This window comes from Pecten maximus, chromosome 12 (genome assembly GCF_902652985.1).
Source record: "Pecten maximus chromosome 12, xPecMax1.1, whole genome shotgun sequence".
Classification (NCBI taxonomy): domain Eukaryota; kingdom Metazoa; phylum Mollusca; class Bivalvia; order Pectinida; family Pectinidae; genus Pecten; species Pecten maximus.
Window position 1 is genome coordinate 33,164,373 of NC_047026.1, and position 23,641 is coordinate 33,188,013.

The 23,641-nt window shown below is 33.4% G+C and overlaps 1 protein-coding gene across 1 annotated transcript in view; it reads right to left on the reverse strand.

Moving 5' to 3' along the window:
* Nucleotides 1-9,088: 9,088 nt before the first annotated feature.
* The window catches only part of LOC117339002 (allantoicase-like), a 48,647-nt gene continuing 34,094 nt past the window's right edge, over nucleotides 9,089-23,641 (reverse strand). The window contains exons 11-14 of the mRNA XM_033900367.1: nucleotides 21,874-21,928; nucleotides 21,340-21,389; nucleotides 18,753-18,810; nucleotides 9,089-16,358 (exon numbers count right to left, since the gene is read on the reverse strand). Of these exons, the coding sequence (XP_033756258.1) occupies nucleotides 16,120-16,358; nucleotides 18,753-18,810; nucleotides 21,340-21,389; nucleotides 21,874-21,928 (402 nt within the window). The 3' untranslated portion in view covers nucleotides 9,089-16,119. The remainder of the gene's footprint in view (nucleotides 16,359-18,752; nucleotides 18,811-21,339; nucleotides 21,390-21,873; nucleotides 21,929-23,641) is intronic.

Here is a 23,641-nt window from a genome sequence, read left to right on the forward strand (position 1 = left end):
ACGTTACTTATATTGATTACAAATATTAATCAGAAAACGTTACTTATCTCAATTTCGCCAATAATAACCAGAAAATGTTGAACTACCAACATTACACTAATTAAGATACTGATATAAATTACACAAATACCAAGGATAGGTTATTTAAATCAACTAAATGTACCATAATTACCCAGAATACGCAGAATATGGCACTAATATCAACTAACAGCAGTTCACAGAATATATTACTTATATAAACTACCAACATAACACAGAATATATTACTTATATAAGCTACCAACAGTAAACAAAATATTTACTTATATAAACTACCAACTGTAAACAAAATATTTACTTATATAAACTACCAACAGTAAACATAATATGTTACTTATATAAACTATCAACAGTACACAGAATATGTTACTTATATAAACTACCAACAGTAAACATAATATGTTACTTATATAAACTACCAACAGTACACAGAATATGTTCTTTAATATAAACTACCAACAGTATACAGAATATATTACTTATATAAACTACCAACAGTACGCAGAATATGTTACTTATATTAACTATCAACAGTAAACAAAATATTTACTTATATTAACTATCAACAGTAAACAAAATATTTACTTATATAAACTACCAACAGTACACAGAATATATTACTTATGTAAACTACCAACAGTAAACAGAATATGTTACTTATATAAACTACCAACATAACACAGAATATATTACTTATATAAACTACCAACAGTAAACAAAATATTTACTTATATAAACTACCAACCGTCAACAAAATATTTACTTATATAATCTACCAACTGTAAACAAAATATTTACTTATATAATCTACAAACATAACACAGAATATGTTACTTATATAAACTACCAACAGTAAACAAAATATGTTACTTATATAAACTACCAACAGTAAACATAATATGTTACTTATATAAACTATCAACAGTACACAGAATATGTTACTTATATAAACTACCAACAGTAAACATAATATGTTACTTATATAAACTACCAACAGTACACAGAATATGTTCTTTAATATAAACTACCAACAGTATACAGAATATATTACTTATATAAACTACCAACAGTACGCAGAATATGTTACTTATATTAACTATCAACAGTAAACAAAATATTTACTTATATTAACTATCAACAGTAAACAAAATATTTACTTATATAAACTACCAACAGTACACAGAATATATTACTTATGTAAACTACCAACAGTACACAGAATATGTTACTTATATAAACTACCAACAGTACGCAGAATATGTTACTTATATTAACTATCGACAGTAAACAAAATATTTACTTATATCAACTACCAACGGTAAACAGAATATATTACTTATATAAACTACCAATAGCACACAGAATATGTTATTTATATAAGCTATCAACAGTACACAGAATATGTTACTTGTATTAACTATCAACAGTAAACAGAATATGTTACTTATATCAACTACCAACAGTCAACAGAATATGTTACTTTTATAAACTACCAACAGTTTGGAGAATATCTTACTAATATAAACTACCAACAGTACACAGAATATGTTACTTATATAAACTACCAACAGTACACAGAATATATTACTTATATAAACTATCAACAGTACACAGAATATGTTACTTATATAAACTACCAACATTAAACAGAATATGTTACTTATATAAACTATCAACAGTACACAGAATATGTTACTTATACAAACTACCAACATTAAACAGAATATGTTACTTATATAAACTACCAATAGTACACAGAATATGTTACTTATATAAACTATCAACAGTACACAGAATATGTTACTTATATAAACTACCAATAGTAAACAGAATATGTTACTTATATAAACTACCAACAGTACACAGAATATGTTACTTATATAAACAATCAACAGTACACAGAATATGTTACTTATATAAACTACCAACAGTACACAGAATATGTTACTTATATAAACTACTAACAGTACACAGAATATGTTACTTATATAAACTACCAATAGTAAACAGAATATGTTACTTATATAAACTACCAATAGTAAACAGAATATGTTACTTATATAAACTACCAACAGTACACAGAATATGTTACTTATATAATCTACAAACATAACACAGAATATGTTACTTATATAAACTACCAATAGTAAACAGAATATGTTACTTATATAAACTACCAACAGTACACAGAATATGTTACTTATATAAACTACCAACAGTACACAGAATATGTTACTTATATAAACAATCAACAGTACACAGAATATGTTACTTATATAAACTACCAACAGTACACAGAATATGTTACTTATATAAACTACCAACAGTAAACAGAATATGTTACTTATATAAACTACCAACAGTACACAGAATATGTTACTTATATAAACTACCAACAGTACACAGAATATGTTACTTATATAAACTACCAACAGTAAACAGAATATGTTACTTATATAAACTATCAACAGTAAACAGAATATGTTACTTATATAAACTACCAACAGTACACGGAATATGTTACTTATATAAACTACCAACATTAAACAGAATATGTTACTTATATAAACTACCAACAGTACACAAAATATGTTACTTATATAAACTATCAACAGTAAACAGAATATGTTACTTATATAAACTATCAACAGTACACGGAATATGTTACTTATATAAACTACCAACAGTACACAGAATATGTTACTTATATAAACAATCAACAGTACACAGAATATGTTACTTATATAAACTACCAACAGTACACATAATATGTTACTTATATAAACTACCAACAGTAAACAGAATATGTTACTTATATAAACTACCAACAGTACACAGAATATGTTACTTATATAAACTACCAACAGTACACAGAATATGTTACTTATATAAACTACCAACAGTACACAGAATATATTACTTATATAAACTACCAACAGTACACAGAATATGTTACTTATATAAACTATCAACAGTACACAGAATATATTACTTATATAAACTACCAACAGGACACAGAATATGTTACTTATATAAACTACTAACAGTACACAGAATATGTTACTTATATAAACTATCAACAGTACACAGAATATGTTACATATATAAACTACCAACAGTACACAGAATATGTTCCTTATATAAACTACCAACAGAACACGGAATATGTTACTTATATAAACAATCAACAGTACACAGAATATGTTACTTATATAAACTACCAACAGTAAACAGAATATGTTACTTATATAAACTACCAACAGTACACATAATATGTTACTTATATAAACAACCAACAGTAAACAGAATATGTTATTTATATCAACTTGAAACAGTAAATAGAATATGTTATTTATATCAACTTCAAACAGTAAACAGAATATGTTACTTATATAAACTACCAACAGTTTGGAGAATAACTTACTAATATAAACTACCAACAGTAAACAGAATATGTTACTTATATAAATTACCAACAGTAAACAGAATATGTTACTTATATAAACTATCAACAGTAAACAAAATATTTACTTATATAAACTACCAACAGTAAACAGAATATATTACTTATATAAACTACCAACAGTACACAGAATATGTTACTTATATAAACTACCAACAGTACACAGAATATGTTACTTATATAAACTACCAACAGTACACAGAATATGTTACTTATATAAACTACCAACAGTACACAGAATATGTTACCCATAAAAACTACAGAAAATTCAGCCCGACATCCATCACTTATTTTCTAACCGGAAGGATTTTTATTTTGAGCTATTTTTTCCAAGAGATGGTGACCAAATATTCAGTCAAGAAATTCACGGCTATATTTGGCCTCCGGAAAAAAATATTCATGCAACAATTCTCCAACAAATAATTGTTGATGAGATTTTCATAAACTCTTTTAAAACTTAACCAACTTCGCATTGGGTAAACAGATGGAGAGTAACACTCTTTATGTATCCGAATGCAACAAGGGGAGACATGCTTCACATTTTTCATTACTATAAATGATTCTAAAAATAAAATAACAACTGTATCAATAACATGATATGACAATACAATGTTTATTTTCATATGATATTCTAGAATTGCAACAAACGTGCTGAATGGCATAGGTTTTGGACCGTTTTTACAAATTTGCTGCATATTTTGCGAAAAAAATATAAAAATATTATAATACAAACCCAGTATTTAGATTGACATACCCAGTATTAAGATTGACATACCAAGTATTTAGATTGACATACCAAGTATTTAGATTGACATACCAAGTATTTAGACTGACATACCCAGTATTAAGACTGACATACCAAGTATTTAGACTGACATACCCAGTATTAAGATCGACATACCAAGTATTTAGACTGACATACCCAGTATTAAGACTGACATACCAAGTATTTAGACTGACATACCAAGTATTTAGACTGACATACCCAGTATTTAGACTGACATACCCAGTATTAAGACTGACATACCCAGTATTTAGATTGACATACCCAGTATTTAGACTGACATACCCAGTATTTAGACTGACATACCAAGTATTAAGACTGACATACCCAGTATTAAGACTGACATACCAAGTATTTAGACTGACATACCCAGTATTAAGACTGACATACCAAGTATTTAGACTGACATACCCAGTATTAAGACTGACATACCCAGTATTTAGACTGACATACCCAGTATTAAGACTGACATACCCAGTATTAAGACTGACATACCCAGTATTAAGACTGACATACCCAGTATTAAGACTGACATACCAAGTATTTAGACTGACATACCTAGTATTAAGATTGACATACCAAGTATTTAGATCGACATACTAAGTATTTAGACTGATATACCCAGTATTTAGATCGACATACTAAGTATTAAGACTGACATACCAAGTATTTAGACTGACATACCCAGTATTTAGACTGACATACCCAGTATTTAGACTAACATACCCAGTATTAAGACTGACATACCAAGTATTTAGACTGACATGCCCAGTATTAAGACTGACATACCAAGTATTAAGACTGACATACCAAGTATTTAGACTGACATACCCAGTATTTAGATCGACATACTAAGTATTTAGACTGACATACCCAGTATTAAGACTGACATACCCAGTATTTAGACTGACATACCCAGTATTTAGACTGACATACCCAGTATTAAGACTGACATACCAAGTATTTAGACTGACATACCCAGTATTTAGACTGACATACCAAGTATTTAGACTGACATACCCAGTATTAAGACTGACATACCCAGTATTTAGACTGACATACCCAGTATTTAGACTGACATACCCAGTATTTAGACTGACATACCCAGTATTAAGACTGACATACCCAGTATTAAGATCGACATACTAAGTATTTAGATCGACATACCCAGTATTAAGATCGACATACCCAGTATTAAGATCGACATACCCAGTATTTAGACTGACATACCCAGTATTTAGACTGGCATACCAAGTATTTAGACTGACATACCCAGTATTAAGACTGACATACCAAGTATTTAGACTGACATACCCAGTATTTAGACTGACATACCCAGTATTTTGACTGACATACCAAGTATTTAGACTGACATACCCAGTATTAAGACTGACATACCCAGTATTTAGACTGACATACCCAGTATTTAGACTGACATACCCAGTATTTAGACTGACATACTCAGTATTTAGACTGACATACCCAGTATTAAGACTGACATACCAAGTATTTAGACTGACATACCCAGTATTAAGACTGACATACCCAGTATTAAGACTGACATACCAAGTATTTAGACTGACATACCCAGTATTAAGACTGACATACCAAGTATTTAGACTGACATACCCCGTATTAAGATCGACATACCAAGTATTTAGACTGACACACCCAGTATTTAGACTGACATACCCAGTATTAAGATTGACATACCCAGTATTTAGACTGACATACCCAGTATTTAGACTGACATACCCAGTATTAAGACTGACATACCAAGTATTTAGACTGACATACCCAGTATTTAGACTGACATACCCAGTATTTAGACTGACATACCCAGTATTATGATTGACATACCCAGTATTTAGACTGACATCCCCAGTATTTAGACTGACATACCCAGTATTTAGACTGACATACCCAGTATTTAGACTGACATACCAAGTATTTAGATTGACATACCAAGTATTTAGATTGACATACCCAGTATTAAGACTGACATACCCAGTATTAAGACTGACATACCAAGTATTTAGACTGACATACCCAGTATTAATATCGACATACTAAGTATTTAGATCGACATAACCAGTATTAAGATCGACATACCCAGTATTAAGATCGACATACCCAGTATTTAGACTGACATACCCAGTATTTAGACTGACATACCCAGTATTAAGACTGACATACCAAGTATTTAGACTGACATACCCAGTATTAAGATCGACATACTAAGTATTTAGATCGACATACCCAGTATTTAGATCAAAGCTGACTTGTTCTTCTCGTGCAAAATAATCGGCAGTCAAGCCAAATACATATTTAAATCATATTATTTTGTTCTCCAAAAGTAAATATATTTTTAAACTCACTGTTTGGTCGGCGAAACGCTTTGTACGGGTTGAAATCTGTATGTTTAATTAATTGCTTATTGTTTGGTCATTGTTAAACAAAATCTCTACAACACGTGTATATGATATCGAAGACATGCGGCCCTATCAAGAAATTCTACACATCAAATTACTATCATTTCTGGAAAAGCACACACCACTTTAACCTGACGTCATACTCGCATTTAAAAGGAATCAACTCAATGAGAAATTAATGTCTCAAAACGAGGAACACAAGACGATTTCCGTCGAATTAGCCGGGATTGTGTATCAGTAGAAATAAGGCACGTATGTTATACAGATCAATAAATTATCATCACAGGAATCTAAAGATGAGAGTTAAAGGATGGCGAGGTAAATGGATACCATCTAGAGGGTAGTAGAAAAACAATTGACCACACAATACATGGATGGTAAAATAGTTTGCAATTCATATTCATTTCCTTTCCAAATGGTTTAGTAAATGCACTTTTAATATTCGATGAGGGTGCAGAAAGATAAATTCTCCACGGCATCGCTTGAAGTCATCGACTGCCATTATAAAGTCATACTTAGGCCGTTTTCATCACCCTCCGGTCTCGGCTAGAATGATTTGCGAGTATTTTTAAGGTGATTGATGGCCAAAAAGTTCATTGCTTATCTAAGGAGGTTGGAATTGTTTTTACAAGAGACTGAAAACGGTTATTTTTACAGATGCCAAAAAACCTTAGTTTTGCTAAGACCCCCTTTCTCAGTGCACCTGTACATGTACGTCCTTGTTTTATTACCCGGCAAAAGTGACCGATAAGCGAAGGGATGTTTATAATAAAACGGCTTGGTATTATAAGTGTAAAAACGAGCTGAAAGTAATCTGTAAGCTATCGAGAATAGCTGGACCATTTTGGAAATGATTGATAGCAAAATACAGGATTCCTTATCTAAACGACAAAAAAGCTTGTTCTATACATTTCCTTGGGTAATCTTTTACAAAATATCTTAAACATATGTTTTAGCCATCATTTGGAATAGTTCTCTGTTCTCGGTAGAAAATCAGCATAAATGATGCATAAATAAACGTTAAAATGTTATACTTTATGGTACCGATATTCTCTCTTGTCCCAAATGAGCCGTGACGAGGGACGGAAATTGTTTTCTTTGCGTGAAAACTTTGACAGTGCCGTGTTTTTATATGACTAGGAAGGCGTGACAAACCGTAGCACTGTGAGTGTTGCGGGGTCTGTAGAATCTATCAGTTTGCTGTACAGAACAAATTGCCGTGTGCCCCTGTAGACGCAATGTTATTGGCGGATAAAACAAACACATTACTACTATAAACATAATAATTATTATTTACGCAAGCTTCAATTATTTTCATCAGTTGCTGATAGCAGAGCACATGCTAGAGTACATGGAACATTTGTACTATATCCGCCCTGATGCTTTCACACCGTCGGGACATATACAAGACCTGCATCTTTTCCGCCAATAGAACCCAAGACATCAAGGCCAAACTGAAATCGTATTTAACTATAAGATGTTCTCACAAGAATATATTTTGATGCAAGTATACTTAATTGTCGACGAAGTATGATCCCATTAGATACAGCGATATATTTAACAGCAATGCATTCTCACGTTCGTAATATAGATTTGACTGTAATATTGCTCTTTGCACTTTACTACGATCTAGTGTTAAATAAAGTATTCGTTCAGCAGTCAGGAACAAAAGGCGGATACTACACGGTGTATATTACACACGAGTAGCTAATGAAAACAATGATAGCACTATAGCCATGGAATACGATATATTTTGTAAATGATCATTTGTAAGGAAGATCATTACCCCAATCCACAACTACATATGTACTCGTAAACGATACTAATGAAAGGCATGGCAGAGTTCGCTACTATTTAATACCGATATTAAATTTGGTCAAAGCCAAACTACTACAAATTTAATTATTTTGGCGCACGCAAATCTTAGCACATAACCGACACATTACAGATAACCGCAATGGTGAATTGGTGTTTCTGCCATACGTAGAATTTAGTAAACTTCAAGAGCATCAGCTAATCATTACAACAGTTGAATGTGTTTTAACTGGTCGACATGTGACCTTTGCCAAGGACTATTTTTATCACGTGGTGCATGGCGTTTGGTTGGCTAACACTTGAGAAGGGGTCAATTCATATGCATTAAATCTTGCAATTAGCATTATATCACTTTAGCGGAATAATTTCAGTACGTGCTACAATATCTAGATTTCACCCATGAGCGCTAAACATACAGTTGCCACGTTTAAAGTGCAACGAGGCCCAAATTTCAGTTTTGATTATTAAGCTGTATTCACTTTTTTATGATATGTAAAAAGAATTGACCTGTTCAAAAGCATTTATATCTTAAATTAAAAAACAACAAAGCTCGTGAATTACTCGACACATTTATTGATCAGCATCTCAATTTATTTTCGTTATACACTATATATCATGTATAAGTGTAAAAATACCTACACCATAAAGGGAAAAAAATCAGATCAAAGAAAATGGATATACTCACTGGAATAACATCTGTAAATAGTTATAAAGTCGTGTTCTTCCCTTCCTTTGGCCAAATATAGCATATGTTATATAGACAGAAAAAAAACCATGATAGTCTTCATCTACCCATGTAGGATGAAACATGATACAACTTAACTGTAACCAGGCAGGCATGAGTGAGAGCATCAACTTAACTAATTACATTGATAATTAGGCAATGTAAAATATAATGTCTAGTACAAATTAAAGTCAAGTTAAATACTGATAAGAACTTTTCAAAATTTATAAAGCACAACGCCCTAGTAATACCATGCATTGTATATACAAAAAAAATTATAGTATTTCTAGGCATATATAGGTTATACAATGCGGGATTGTTAAGATTATGCATAATAAAATGTAAAAAGAAGGTAAACTTATATTTTCTATTATCTGAAGCGTGTTTAATTGATAAATAATTTTTATAACAAAATATAAGTACTATTCAACTTTAATCAAAAATGGCCAAATTTCGATTTTATTTTCACAAAAGCCGATACAATATCCACTATCTGGCTTTATCATGTTATAATTTTGAACTTATCTCTCGAGGATGTGTCGCTATGGTTGCCATACATGTAGATGAAATAATTTGTTCAGAAAGCTGGGTTAATAAAATAAAATCTTCTAACAGAAAAAAAAACAATGAATTGTAAAATGTATAAAGATTATAATATATAGTCAGGAATTTTGAAGGTTTGAGATCAACTTCTAATTGAATGTTTAATAGAACGATAAAGTGGGTTTGTTTTATTCCATAACAACAACACACATGCCAATACATATATCTGATTAACGTCAAAACACTAGTTTGACTGGTAGTGGAGGTAACTGGAAAACAACAGAAAACAAGACAATACAAAGTTTTACATGTATATAAAATCATACTCTGTAATAAACCAGTCTCGGATAATTGTTATGGAATTCAATACCGCTGTAGAAGGATCAAATACATATTCAACAGAGGATAAGAATAATTGTCTGACATATCATACTTCCGTTTTATAATATCTCTACGTGAACGTGCAAGGTAAAGCATTACACGACACCACACATACATTAAGATTATATATATATGTCGTGCGATTATATATATATATGTGGTATATATGAAACAGAAGACCCTTAATCTTATTCTCCCTGTATTTTATCTATGACCTTCATTGTCAATTTAATCTTTGTTCGTAGTTTACCATAGTTTTATCGAACTTGAGTTACAATTATAGTTTCGTTATTATGTCGCTATTTCCATTATTATGTCGCTATTTCCGTTATTATGTCGCTATTTCCATTATTATGTCGCTATTTCCATTATTATGTCGCTATTTCCATTATTATGTTGCTATTTCCATTATTATGTCGCTATTTCCGTTATTATGTCGCTATTTCCATTATTATGTCGCTATTTCCGTTATTATGTCGCTATTTCCTTTATTATGTCGCTATTTCCATTATTATGTTGCTATTTCCATTATTATGTCGCTATTTCTGTTATTATGTCGCTATTTCCATTATTATGTCGCTATTTCCGTTATTATGTCGCTATTTCCATTATTATGTCGCTATTTCCATTATTATGTCGCTATTTCCGTTATTATGTCGCTATTTCCATTATTATGTCGCTATTTCCGCTATTATGTCGATATTTCCGTTATTATGTCGCTATTTTCGTTATTATGTCGATATTTTCGTTATTATGTCTCTATTTCCATTATTATGTCGCTATTTCCGTTATTATGTCGCTATTCTCTGCTGTAAAAAAACAATGTGTCTGTATTCCTCTAAATAACATAAGTAGGCTATAATCACAATCGACATACAATATAAACTACAAAATCAAAGGAATGAAAACGAAACAATATATTAAAGAAATGCTATCTTTATCTACTTATATAATATGCTATATATATATATTAAACGTCAATATAATGTACTATACAAATAACTTACACAATTTATGTAATGTTTCAGGCCATACACAATGACGTGTAACAGGTTGACCACTCAAGCTGATATGGTCGGTACCCTGATTAAATGGTGGAAAATCTGCCTAGCAATCACACGCCAGATAAACTGTGTTAGCAATACACGAAGTCGAGATGAACAATAAATGATTTTCGGGAGGTAAATTGAGCAATAATCCAAGAAAAACTAAAACCACATTTAGATGACGTCATTAACATGTAGTACATGTAACTATGGCGTCAGACTACGCCTTTCGTATTCAAGATGGTAAATCGCCGACTAAAAGCTAAGAATAACCGACTGAAATAAGAATAGGGATGCTGTATATTTTCATACTTAACATATTTCACGTTTTTTCCACCTTCAAAAGGTTGAGTATCTTTTGCATTCATGGTGAATAAATAATTAATTTTATCCGAAGAAATCAGATCGTATTCCGCTTCTGTACTCTTTATAACTTTGGGTATTAAAAACGAGTATTATTAGAACGTTATTATTTTTGTGAGAAGCAGTGTGTACACTGCTGGCGATGCAGTATTTAAAATGGTCATCATTTGCATAGCAAGTAACGTGTAAAGTTATACAATAGATACAGAATATACATGAGAACACTTTACCCGATATACATGTCGGCTGGCCTGTAGCTCTTACCATATCAAAGTTATCTGTACCTTTCCAATACTTGGTTTGAGCTTTGTTGGTATTTGAATGCTAGTTTTCTGATAAACAAGTCCTAACAATATAGAAGAGTACTATCATCAATGTGTTTGTGTTGTTAGATGGAACTGCACAACCAGGTTTTTTTTTTGCTGTATAAACATATTTAACAGGAAAACAAATGCATTCATTTGGTTCATATGCCCTAAAACCGATTCGATACACGTTTTATCTTTAATACATGACAAAGTGTTCTACTGGTTAAAACATTACAAATGTAGTTTCTAATAATTATGAGCTGTATAAGGTCACAGTAAGAACGTATTAGTTAAGGTTAATTGTGAGTGTTAATTATGAGTGTTAATCATGATTTTAAAACAAATAAAGCAATCTTCATGACTCTAATATCATATACATGTATAGTACCAGTAATTATTTCATCACAGGTTCCGCTAGGAAATATAAGGCTGATACGATTACTGAGTGACGTAATCCAATAGAGAAGACAGTGTTAACGACAATATCATAAGAGTATCATTATACATGCATCATTACTCAATACATATGTCGGAGTTCATATAACAACAAAACATTTCACTCCCATCACGTAATTACGTCTCAATATAAAACATAAATTATATCAACATTGTACGAAACCGAAAAGGCACAAAGTTGATAAGTTTTGTAAATAGTGAGACGTAGAAAACGGTAAACAACAGATCATATCTATATAGAATAAAAAAGGTATCGTATTAATTAAGAGCGTCATTATAATTATGTTCTACAAGGAAAACTACGTCTCAAGGGTAACGAGAATTTTTTTTTATGAAATGTATGTTCACAATCATTATTAAAATGTATTTGTTCTATGTTCCAATTCCTTTAACTTACACATAATTGGAACATGTAAACTATTAAAAATTCTAGACACCCATCACTAGGCAAACTCATAAAAATCTAGATGATTATAATACTTCTAAATCGGTTATATCTTATTAATGCCATATCAGATGTTCTATTTTATTAAGGTATCATCCCTCATTATGTCCTCCTGAATATTCATGACTTAGCTATTTGTTTCCACAGGAAATTAATTACCTGTGGAAAATACAGGTTACAGCTGCTGTGGAGTCGTGAATAATTAATGAGCAATTTCGGAATAAAAAGTAAATAGATAATTACTGTCAGTGCTAAAGTGGTGATCTCTAAAATATACATCGACTAAACCGGCTATTATCTCGAAAACAATAAACTCTTCAATATGATACGTTTGTATTTAACGATATCTCTATCCTCTATATCTTACATCCAGATATTGTCAAATGCTTCGCTTGTCAACCTATTGTTCCTTTTATTCAGTTATTTGTCCTAGGATGTGTACCTGCTATATGATCTGACCTAGGGTGTGAGTCTGGTGTATTATTTCACTGATCTGTCCTAGGGTGTGAGTCCGGTGTATTATTTCACTGATCTGTCCTAGGGTGCGAGTCCGGTGTATTATTTCACTGATCTGTCCTAGGGTGCGAGTCCGGTGTATTATTTCACTGATCTGTCCTAGGGTGTGAGTCCGGTGTATTATTTCACTGATCTGTCATAGGGTACGAGTCCGGTGTATTATTTCACTGATTTGTCCTAGGGTGTGAGTCTGGTGTATTATTTCACTGATCTGTCCTAGGATGGGAGTCTGGTGTATTATTTCACTGATCTTTCCTAGGGTGCGAGTCCTTTGTATTATTTCACTGATTTGTCCTAGGGAGGGCGTCTGGTGTATTATTTCACTATTCTGTCCTAGGGTGTGAGTCTGGTGTATTATTTAACTGATCTGTCCTAGGGTGTGAGTCCGGTGTATTATTTAACTGATCTGTCCTAGGGAGGGAGTCCGGTGTATTATTTCACTAATCTGTCCTAGGGTGCGAGTCTGGTGTATTATTTAACTGATCTGTCCTAGGGAGGGAGTCTGGTGTATTATTTCACTGATCTGTCCTAGGGTGCGAGTCTGGTGTATTATTTCACTGATCTGTCCTAGGGTGTGAGTCCAGTGTATTATTTCACTGATTTGTCCTAGGGTGTGAATCTAGTGTATTGTTTCACTGATATGTCCTAGGGTGGGAGTCCAGTGTATTATTTCACTGAACTGTCCTAGGGTTTGAGTCCAGTGTATTATTTCACTGATTTGTCCTAGGGTTTGAGTCCGGTGTATCATTTCACTGATATGTCCTAGGATGGGAGTCCGGTGTATTATTTAACTGATCTGTCCTAGGGTTTGAGTCCGGTGTATTATTTCACTGATTTGTCCTAGGGTTTGAGTCCGGTGTATTATTTCACTGATATGTCCTAGGATGGGAGTCCGGTGTATTATTTCACTGATGTGTCCCAGGGTGGGAGTCTGGTGTATTATTTCACTGATTTGTCCTAGGGTGTGAGTCCGGTGTATTATTTCACTGATCTGTCCTAGGGTGCGAGTCCGGTGTTTTATTTCACTGATCTGTCCTAGGGTGTGAGTCCGGTGTATTATTTCACTGATCTGTCCTAGGGTGTGAGTCTGGTGTATTATTTCACTGATGTGTCCTAGGGTGTGAGTCCGGTGTATTATTTCACTGATATGTCCTAGGGTGTGAGTCTGGTGTATTATTTTACTAATATGTCCTAGGGTGTGAGTACGGTGTATTATTTCACTGATCTGTCCTAGGGTGTGAGTCCGGTGTATTATTTCACTGATCTGTCCTAGGGTGTGAGTCTGGTGTATTATTTCACTGATCTGTCCTAGGGTGTGAGTCCGGTGTATCATTTCACTGATTTGTCCTAGGGTGTGAGTCCGGTGTATTATTTCACTGATTTTTTCCCAGGGTGCGAGTCTGGTGTATTACTTTAGGGATTTGTTCTAGGATTTTAATTTCATGTACATGTACATGTAATATAATTACAATGTATTCACTGATTGGATTAGGTTGCCAGCCATGTATTGTCCTTGGGTATGACACAAATATAAGTATCTGAACACTACTTATTAACCTAATTTTTTATAAATATGATCCTTTTGGCAATTTGTAATAATATAATATAAATGTAATACAATGTTTATATACTGAACTTTTAGATATCAATGCCTCTGTAAAACACCACAGTCAAACCTGCGTATAAATAACACCCATTATCTACATGTATATATAAGTTTATTATCTAATTATATAATGGAGCTTTTTTAACAAGCAAAATTAAGTATACCCGTACATGTGGTGTGTTGCAATTTGAAACGGGTTGTTTGTTTAATATACACAATAATAATACATATAAGTATATATATATGTGTGTATTTATATCCTACTTGCTATTAAAAGTTAAGTAGGCTTTCTTGTATTTATGCATAGATATAGCTAGATTTAAAATACTATAAAATTGATTGGTAATCTTCAAATAAAACTGATATGTATATCATTATATGCAAGCTTAGAATGAGCAATTAAAAATAGATGACAAATTTAACATTGCAAGTTTACTTAAGACATTTGAGATAAGTATATAAGATATACCATACTTATGTCTGATCTGTTTAAGGGTTAAGTATATAAGATATACCATACTTATAATGTCTGATCTGTTTAAGGGTTAAAGTGTTTTTAACATTGATTGTCAACTACAACTGATTTATGTTTTGCATTTCACCCCTCTTTTAATTAATTTGAAATACATTTTCTCTTCAATGTTTTAAAACTGAACATCTACTGTTTGTGATAACCACAAGTTAAAGGCCATTATATGGCCATCAATTTTACAGTTCTGTCGACCATTTTTGACAGGTGATATAATAATTAAGTTCTGCTACAAGTGAAAAGATACACTTGTATAATTTGAATGAAATGTGTGTTGAAATTCAAATATTGTAAATAAATCATTTCTCCAACTCAAATGTGCATGTGCATTGTTTGAATCCGACCATGTTTCCTCAAATTCTGAATACTGGCCTGTTTAGTAATGGCAAGTAAATTATATAAATTTCAAATGAGACCTTGACCTTTAACTTATGTAAGTCAAAGATAGTATACCCCTGGTAGTTCATTAGATCTATGTCAGGTTTCATGAACACTAATCTGATTAAAGAGCCTGTAGTGTATCATACAACCTGTCAAAGATGGACATACATAATTTCAAACTCTTTCATCAAAGTTTCAAGACAAATTATATAAAGTATGGTAAAATAAAATTCAACAAGGTTTGTAACATGACAGCTATAAATCACAGCTTGTGTTACTATATCATAGCTACAACTTGGAATTAGGAATTATCGTAGTGTACCCCCACAGACGCATTCTACTTATACCGCCATCTGGTGCGATGGAAAGACGAACATGGGAGATAACTCCACAGCTAAACAATTCCTCCGATTTGTAGATAAACTGTTTATGGGCAGACAGTTTTTTGACAGGTAGGAGAGGTCTCCAGGTGTGGGTATCATAGCTCTTAACGAGTTCCTCCTCATGGTCAACTCCTACCCAACAGCCTGTAAAGCAGTAAGGCCTCATCATAGTTACTGATATCTTATATGTCATTAAAAATACATAATCAATGTTCTATTCAATTCAATTCATTTCCAAATGCAACACAACATATAGGATAACAAAATATTCATATGTGTGTATATATATTGCAAATTGAATGACAAGATGGCGAGGGACACAACATAAGCAGTACTGTATAATAAGGACACATAATGAATTACATTGATTTTAAAAACTTGTAACTGATGCATAACAATTCAGCATTTACGTATTGCATGCCTATGACGTCATGACAGTATAACGTCATAATTTAAACATATACTATTCAATATAAGTACCTGGTAACTGATTTCTAAATATGCACAAGAACTCTATACATGAAACTTGTGATCTTAACTTCCAAAACATATTGAATTTAATTTCTTACGAGTACATGTAACAAAAAGTTACCCAATCTATTCAACGTTTTAACACTTTTACTGGAAAACAATTCTATCAGTTTATAAACACTTGGACGACAATAATAATACTTTTTGATGTATGTTTTTATTAATTCAGAATATGCAGGACAAAGAAGCACAAAATGTACTTCGTCCTCGACCTCATTTTTATCACAAACTGTGCATAGTCTTTGACCTCTAGGTATTTTAGTGTAGCGCCCAGATTCAAAATTAACACTGTGCATACCGGTATATATGTAATGCAGTGAGGCTTTCAGGGTAGATTTTTATGTCTCTTAAAAAGATCAGTTGGGATACAAATACATATATTTACATAATGTAATTATTTTAACAGGGATGACATTTACTATAATTAGTACATTGTACCAAGTTTTTAAGAATTCTCAAAATTTTCCTCCTCAAATAATTATACATACATAAATATTATCAAAAAAAACCTACTCTCATACTGAAAAATTATCAAAATAACTGTTAATTACTGGTAGAAAGTTAATGTCTATACCTTTGTTTTCATGTAACCAAGAAATATTTCATGATGATAATGGTATATCAGAGTGAACATTTTTATTTGAAGGTTAGTGTGGAGTATTGGCTTCTAACATATGTTTGAAATATTATATTGGGGGCAATAATTGTAAAATCAAATTTTCCTTATTTCTTATATTTCTGGATTGCAAGATAGCAAAATGTTAATTGGTGTAAATCTAATATTCTCATTTAGGGTAAAACTTGCAAACATTTAAAGTTGTGAAAATTAAACGGCTATACATATCATTACTTTTTAGTGATGATTTTGACACTTTTGACCCCACCCCTCAGACCCCAGGGAGTTCGGCCCCACCATTTGCACAATTTTGAATCCCAACCCCAAGGGGATGCTACCAGTCAAATATGAGCAATATCCATTGCTTCCTTTCAGAGAAGAAGTTGTTGATATCAATTTAGCCAAACCCACTTGAGTCCCCACTCCATAGGGATGCTTTTGACCAAATTTGGTCAAATATATTCCAATCGTAGGTTATGAAGAAGAAGTCAATTGTTGTCGGACGGACGGACGACGGACGACAGGCGCCACAGTATGGCATAAGCTCACCTTGGTTCTTCAAATGATTTATGAAAAGTCAAAATTGTCACAATCATTAAGCTTAATTTTCATGGTTATATCGATCTGTTCCCCACACCCCTACCAACTGTTTTGGGCAACAGTTACCTGGTATGTCCCTAACTGACCAATCCCCCCCCCCCCCCCCCCCACCTCCCAAGTAGCATATGGCATTGGTTGTGAACCCTACCCTCATCCCCTCTGCCTTGGGCTACTGTTGCCTCCCCTACTTCTGTTACAATCCCCCTCATTCTCTGGGACAAATGCCTAACCTAAGATTCATTTTTTTCATCCATATGTACATTTAGTACAGAATTCTGTTGGATTTTCCTCAGATCAAAAATACCACACAATGATCATGACAGGTTAACAGGTTAATAGATACAAAGACAGCTGGAACACCAGGTCTAAGATCATTTTGAATTATACAGATTTATCAACGATAATTTCATTATAAAATTTTCCCCTTATAAATCAGAGTTATTACACCATGTGACTCCATCACTTTAAAGTACAGCAATGTATCAAACGTTTAGGTGACCATATACAGGCAGATGTTCACCTCAATGACACCTTTATAAATCAATACGATTGTGTTAATAGCATGGAATCAAAAAAAAATAGTTTAAAAGATATTTAAATTTTTTTTTTATAATGAGGCATCATGATATTAGATGATATTTCTTTATTCAGGTAGTTTACACTATGACCTCAGGGCATAAGGTGATTTAAACCCATTTCACACTAATAGGTATGGACTTCCATTCACATGGTTTATACCACTCTGACTGTTAAGGGGTTAGAGGTTTAATAGCTAATGACAGATTGCATACCTTCAATGCGACAAGAATCTGGAAAATTTCCTTTGAAATGGTTTGTATCAATCTCAATCTGAAATGAATAATATTATGGGATGAAAATAAAATTGAATCAACTCCTCAATAACTTAAATGTAGATATTTAGCTAGGATAACAGTCACCTATTTAAAACTGAATTTACTACAGAAATAAAATCGCTTTTGAGATGGACATTTACAGTTTATTTGAATTTATGAAACGACTTATCCTCAACAATATCAGAATACTTCCAAGCTGATTTGCGATCATCAGCTGGCAATATAGATACATACAGTATGTCCGGATGATAATTTGATTTTTATGTACATGATTTTAACATTAAATTTTTTAAGTGATTTCAAATTGCAACAATAAAACATGATATATTTTATAAATTTATTGCTAAATACAAATATTTGAAATTTTTTTTAAGCAGACACCAATTATAACTATTATTCAAAACTAGATAAAAACATCTGAATCATACCTATCATGACATTTCATTTTTATTTTAAAAAGTCAAAAATGATTTATTATTATGTACTATCAGCAAACACATGGTATTTTGTTCCATGTAACGTGTGATATTGAACACGAAATGTTTCTCCTGATCAGAGGAGTGCAACACAGGGTCGGAACTTGGACACAAGCTTATCAAGGAAAAATAGACTCTCACACACAAACACAAATAGACAGACTCACAAATACATAAATATGAATGGACAGACTCACACACAAACACACGGATGGACAGACTCACATAAACAAACACATGTATGGACAGACTCACACAAACAAACACAGATGGACAGACTCACATAAACAAACACATGGATGGACAGACTCACACAGACAAACACATGTATGGACAGACTCACACAAACAAACACAGATGGACAGACTCACACAAACAAACACATGTATGGACAGACTCATGGCCATGCACACAAACAAACACAGATGGACAGACTCACACAAACAAACACATGTATGGACAGACTCACGGAAACAAACACACGGATGGACAGACTCGCACAAACAAACACAGATGGACAGACTCACACAAACAAACACATGTATGGACAGACTCACACAAACAAACACACGGATGGATAGACTCACAAAAACAAACACAGATGGACAGACTCACATAAACAAACACACAGATGGACAGACTCACACAGACAAACACATGTATGGACAGACTCACACAAACAAACACATGTATGGACAGACTCACATGAACAAACACACAGATGGACAGACTCACACAAACAAACACACGGATGGATGGACAGAATCATACACACTAACACACGGATGGACAGACTCACATAAACAAACACACAGATGGACAGACTCACACAAACAAACACAGATGGACAGACTCACATAAACAACACACGGATGGACAGACTCACACAGACAAACACATGTATGGACAGACTCACAAACAAACACACAGATGGACAGACTCACAAACAAACACACAGATGGACAGACTCACACAAACAAACACATGTATGGACAGACTCACACAAACAAACACAGATGGACAGACTCACATAAACAAACACACGGATGGACAGACTCACACAGACAAACATATGTATGGACAGACTCACACAAACAAACACATGTATGGACAGACTCACACAAACAAACACATGTATGGACAGACTCACACAAACAAATACATGTATGGACAGACTCACACAAACAAACACACGGATGGATGGACAGACTCATACACACTAACACACGGATGGACAGACTCACACAAACAAACAAACACATGTATGGACAGACTCACACAAAAAAACACACGGATGGACAGACTCACACAAACAAACACACAGATGGACAGACTCACACAAACAAACACACAGATGGACAGACTCACACAAACAAACACATGTATGGACAGACTCACACACAAACAAACACACAGATGGACAGACTCACACAAACAAACACATGTATGGACAGACTCACACAAACAATCACACAGATGGACAGACTCACACAAACAAACACATGTATGGACAGACTCACACAAACAAACACATGTATGGACAGACTCACACAAACAAACACATGTATGGACAGACTCACACAAACAAACACACAGATGGATAGACTCACACAAACACACAGATGGACAGACTCACACAAACAAACACATGGATGGACAGACTCGCACAAACAAACACACCGATGGACAGACTCACACAAACAAACACACAGATGGACAGACTCGCACAAACAAACACACAGATGGACAGACTCACACAAACAAACACATGTATGGACAGACTCACACAAACAAACACATGTATGGGCAGACTCACACAGACAAACACATGTATGGACAGACTCACACAAACAAATACACAGATGGACAGACTCACACACACAAATACACAGATGGACAGACTCACACAAACAAATACACAGATGGACAGACTCACACAAACAAACACACAGATGGACAGACTCACATAAACAAATGCATGGATGGACAGACAAAGACACAGTATAATAATAAAGTAATTAGTCTTATTTGTAATGACTGATGTATACCTTTGTAACAGTTCCTGGATGTCCCAGTCGAAAAACACACCAGTCTTCACCTAAAAGTAAAAACAATGTCATATCAAATTAGAAAATGTTTATTTAGAATAGATATAAAATATCCCTGCTCTCACTCATATGAAACTGAGATATTTAAAAGAAAGTCTCACAAAACAAAATTTAATATTAAGTAAATACAAAAGTTCAGTGAGATATTTACATGAAGGTGACTCTGACATCTGACCTACATGTATATTTGATACATTTAGTTCTTATACATTTGTAGTATTTAGATGAAATTCTGATACAATTGTGGGTACAATTCTGACGTGGTGCCGACTTCAGTAATATTGAAAGAAAATCAAGTGCAGCAAACATTTGTTACTAATTTATCCCATAAACTAAGATTTATCCTTCATTTTTTTCAATACAGTACTACAAGTGTATACACATATACTTTGTTATTTTATATGCTATCCAATGAAAACTTGTATTGCAAGCAATAAGTAAAGGAATATTTGTTAGGAAACAAAACAGTCGTACCTGGAACATGCAGGATACCCTGGGCATCAGCGGTTAGTATCGCTGGTCTCTCAGGCTGTAACACACACAAATTATCTTCTTAAATTGCTTTCTAAGATACAAGGATATGTCAATGATTATGACAAAACACTCTCATTTATATCATATGACAAATACTGCCAGGTTTTAGGATCTGCCACTCGGTATCATACATAACATGCAGTAAACACTTTCCTTTAACTAACATTTAGCTTTCTGGTTCCAAACATTTGGACTTCAAAAACAATTATACATTAATTGTACATGTGTCTACCTATGATGTGCCTCTTGCTCTGACTTCATTCCACCTCCATATTAGCTAGTCTAACAGAAATGTAAATAACAGTAATATAATATAATACTCATGTGTTACCTTTGTTTTGATTTATTTAAACCTTAAATTCCTCCAAAACTAATGCTGCCAGGGACATTGTCAGAGATTCACATTGTCCTTGACCTTTGGACCAATATAACCTTGACCTTTGAGCCAGTGGGCTTGATCTCTGGTCAGTTGACTCCCAATCAAATTTGCTTCATAATATCATAACAATTCCAACCAACTTTGCTTCATAATATTATAACAAAATATTTATCAGCACTGCATGGGGACCTTAAATCAAGACAAAATCATGTCATTTCTACAAATGAAAGATTTTAAAGAAGTTGTGTATTTCTCATATAGGACCAGAACCATCAGGCCCCAGGGGTCCCAGACCCACAGCTTTTCTGAAATTGATTTACTCAAGGTTGGTTCAGACAAAATTTTTACAGAATCCTGCCATTCAAACAGAAGGAAGATTTTGAAGAATTTGCAATATTTCCCCTATTGGGCACCACCCCTCAGGCCCCTTGGGGCCAGCCTCAAAGTTTACACAAAACAAATTCCCCTTCACCAAAGGATATTTCAGATTAATACTGATCAAATCTTTCATTCCTCAGGCCCAAAGGAGATCAGTCCCACCATTTGTACAATTTTGAATCCCCACCACCTAGGGATGCTATATAGCAAGTTAAACATGAGTGATATGATTCATTGTTTAGTTCCAGAGAAGAAGTCATATATAGCAATATAACCAAATTGCCCCTTTATACCCCAATCCTCAGGTACCTAACAGATCATACACACCATTTGAACAATATTTTGAATCACCACCACTTAGGGATACTTCAAATCAAGTATGAGTGATACTGATTACTTAGTTCCAGAGAAGTTGTTTATAGCAATTTAGCCAAATTGACACCTTTTGGCCAGATCCCTCAACCCCCTTGGGGGTCAGCCCCATCATTATACCATTCTGAATGCCCATCACCAATAGATGCTGCCAGTAAAATTCCTATCATTTGTTCAGAAGAACTTTGAAGAAACTGTTGATGTACAGACAACTGACAATGGACACCACAGTCTGGCAAAAGCTCACCAAGGTCATTTGACCACTGAACTAATAATCAAATACGCCATTACTATTTGCTAATATTTATTAGAGATATGGAGAGCCTGGGTCGAGTAGTATTGGAGTTATGGTCCGGACACCATATGTGCCCACCCACCCGCCCGCCTGATCGCCAACATGATAACATAATACCTCCCGTCTTTCGTCGGGCGTATAAAAAGGATCAGCATGAATTAAATGTACTTAATTAGACAGGAACTAAAAGCCTGCCCCCATGCACCATGTACCCCCTCCCTTCACCCCCAATATCCATACATTGTATATAGTACATTAATATAAACAGATCAGCATTACTAAAC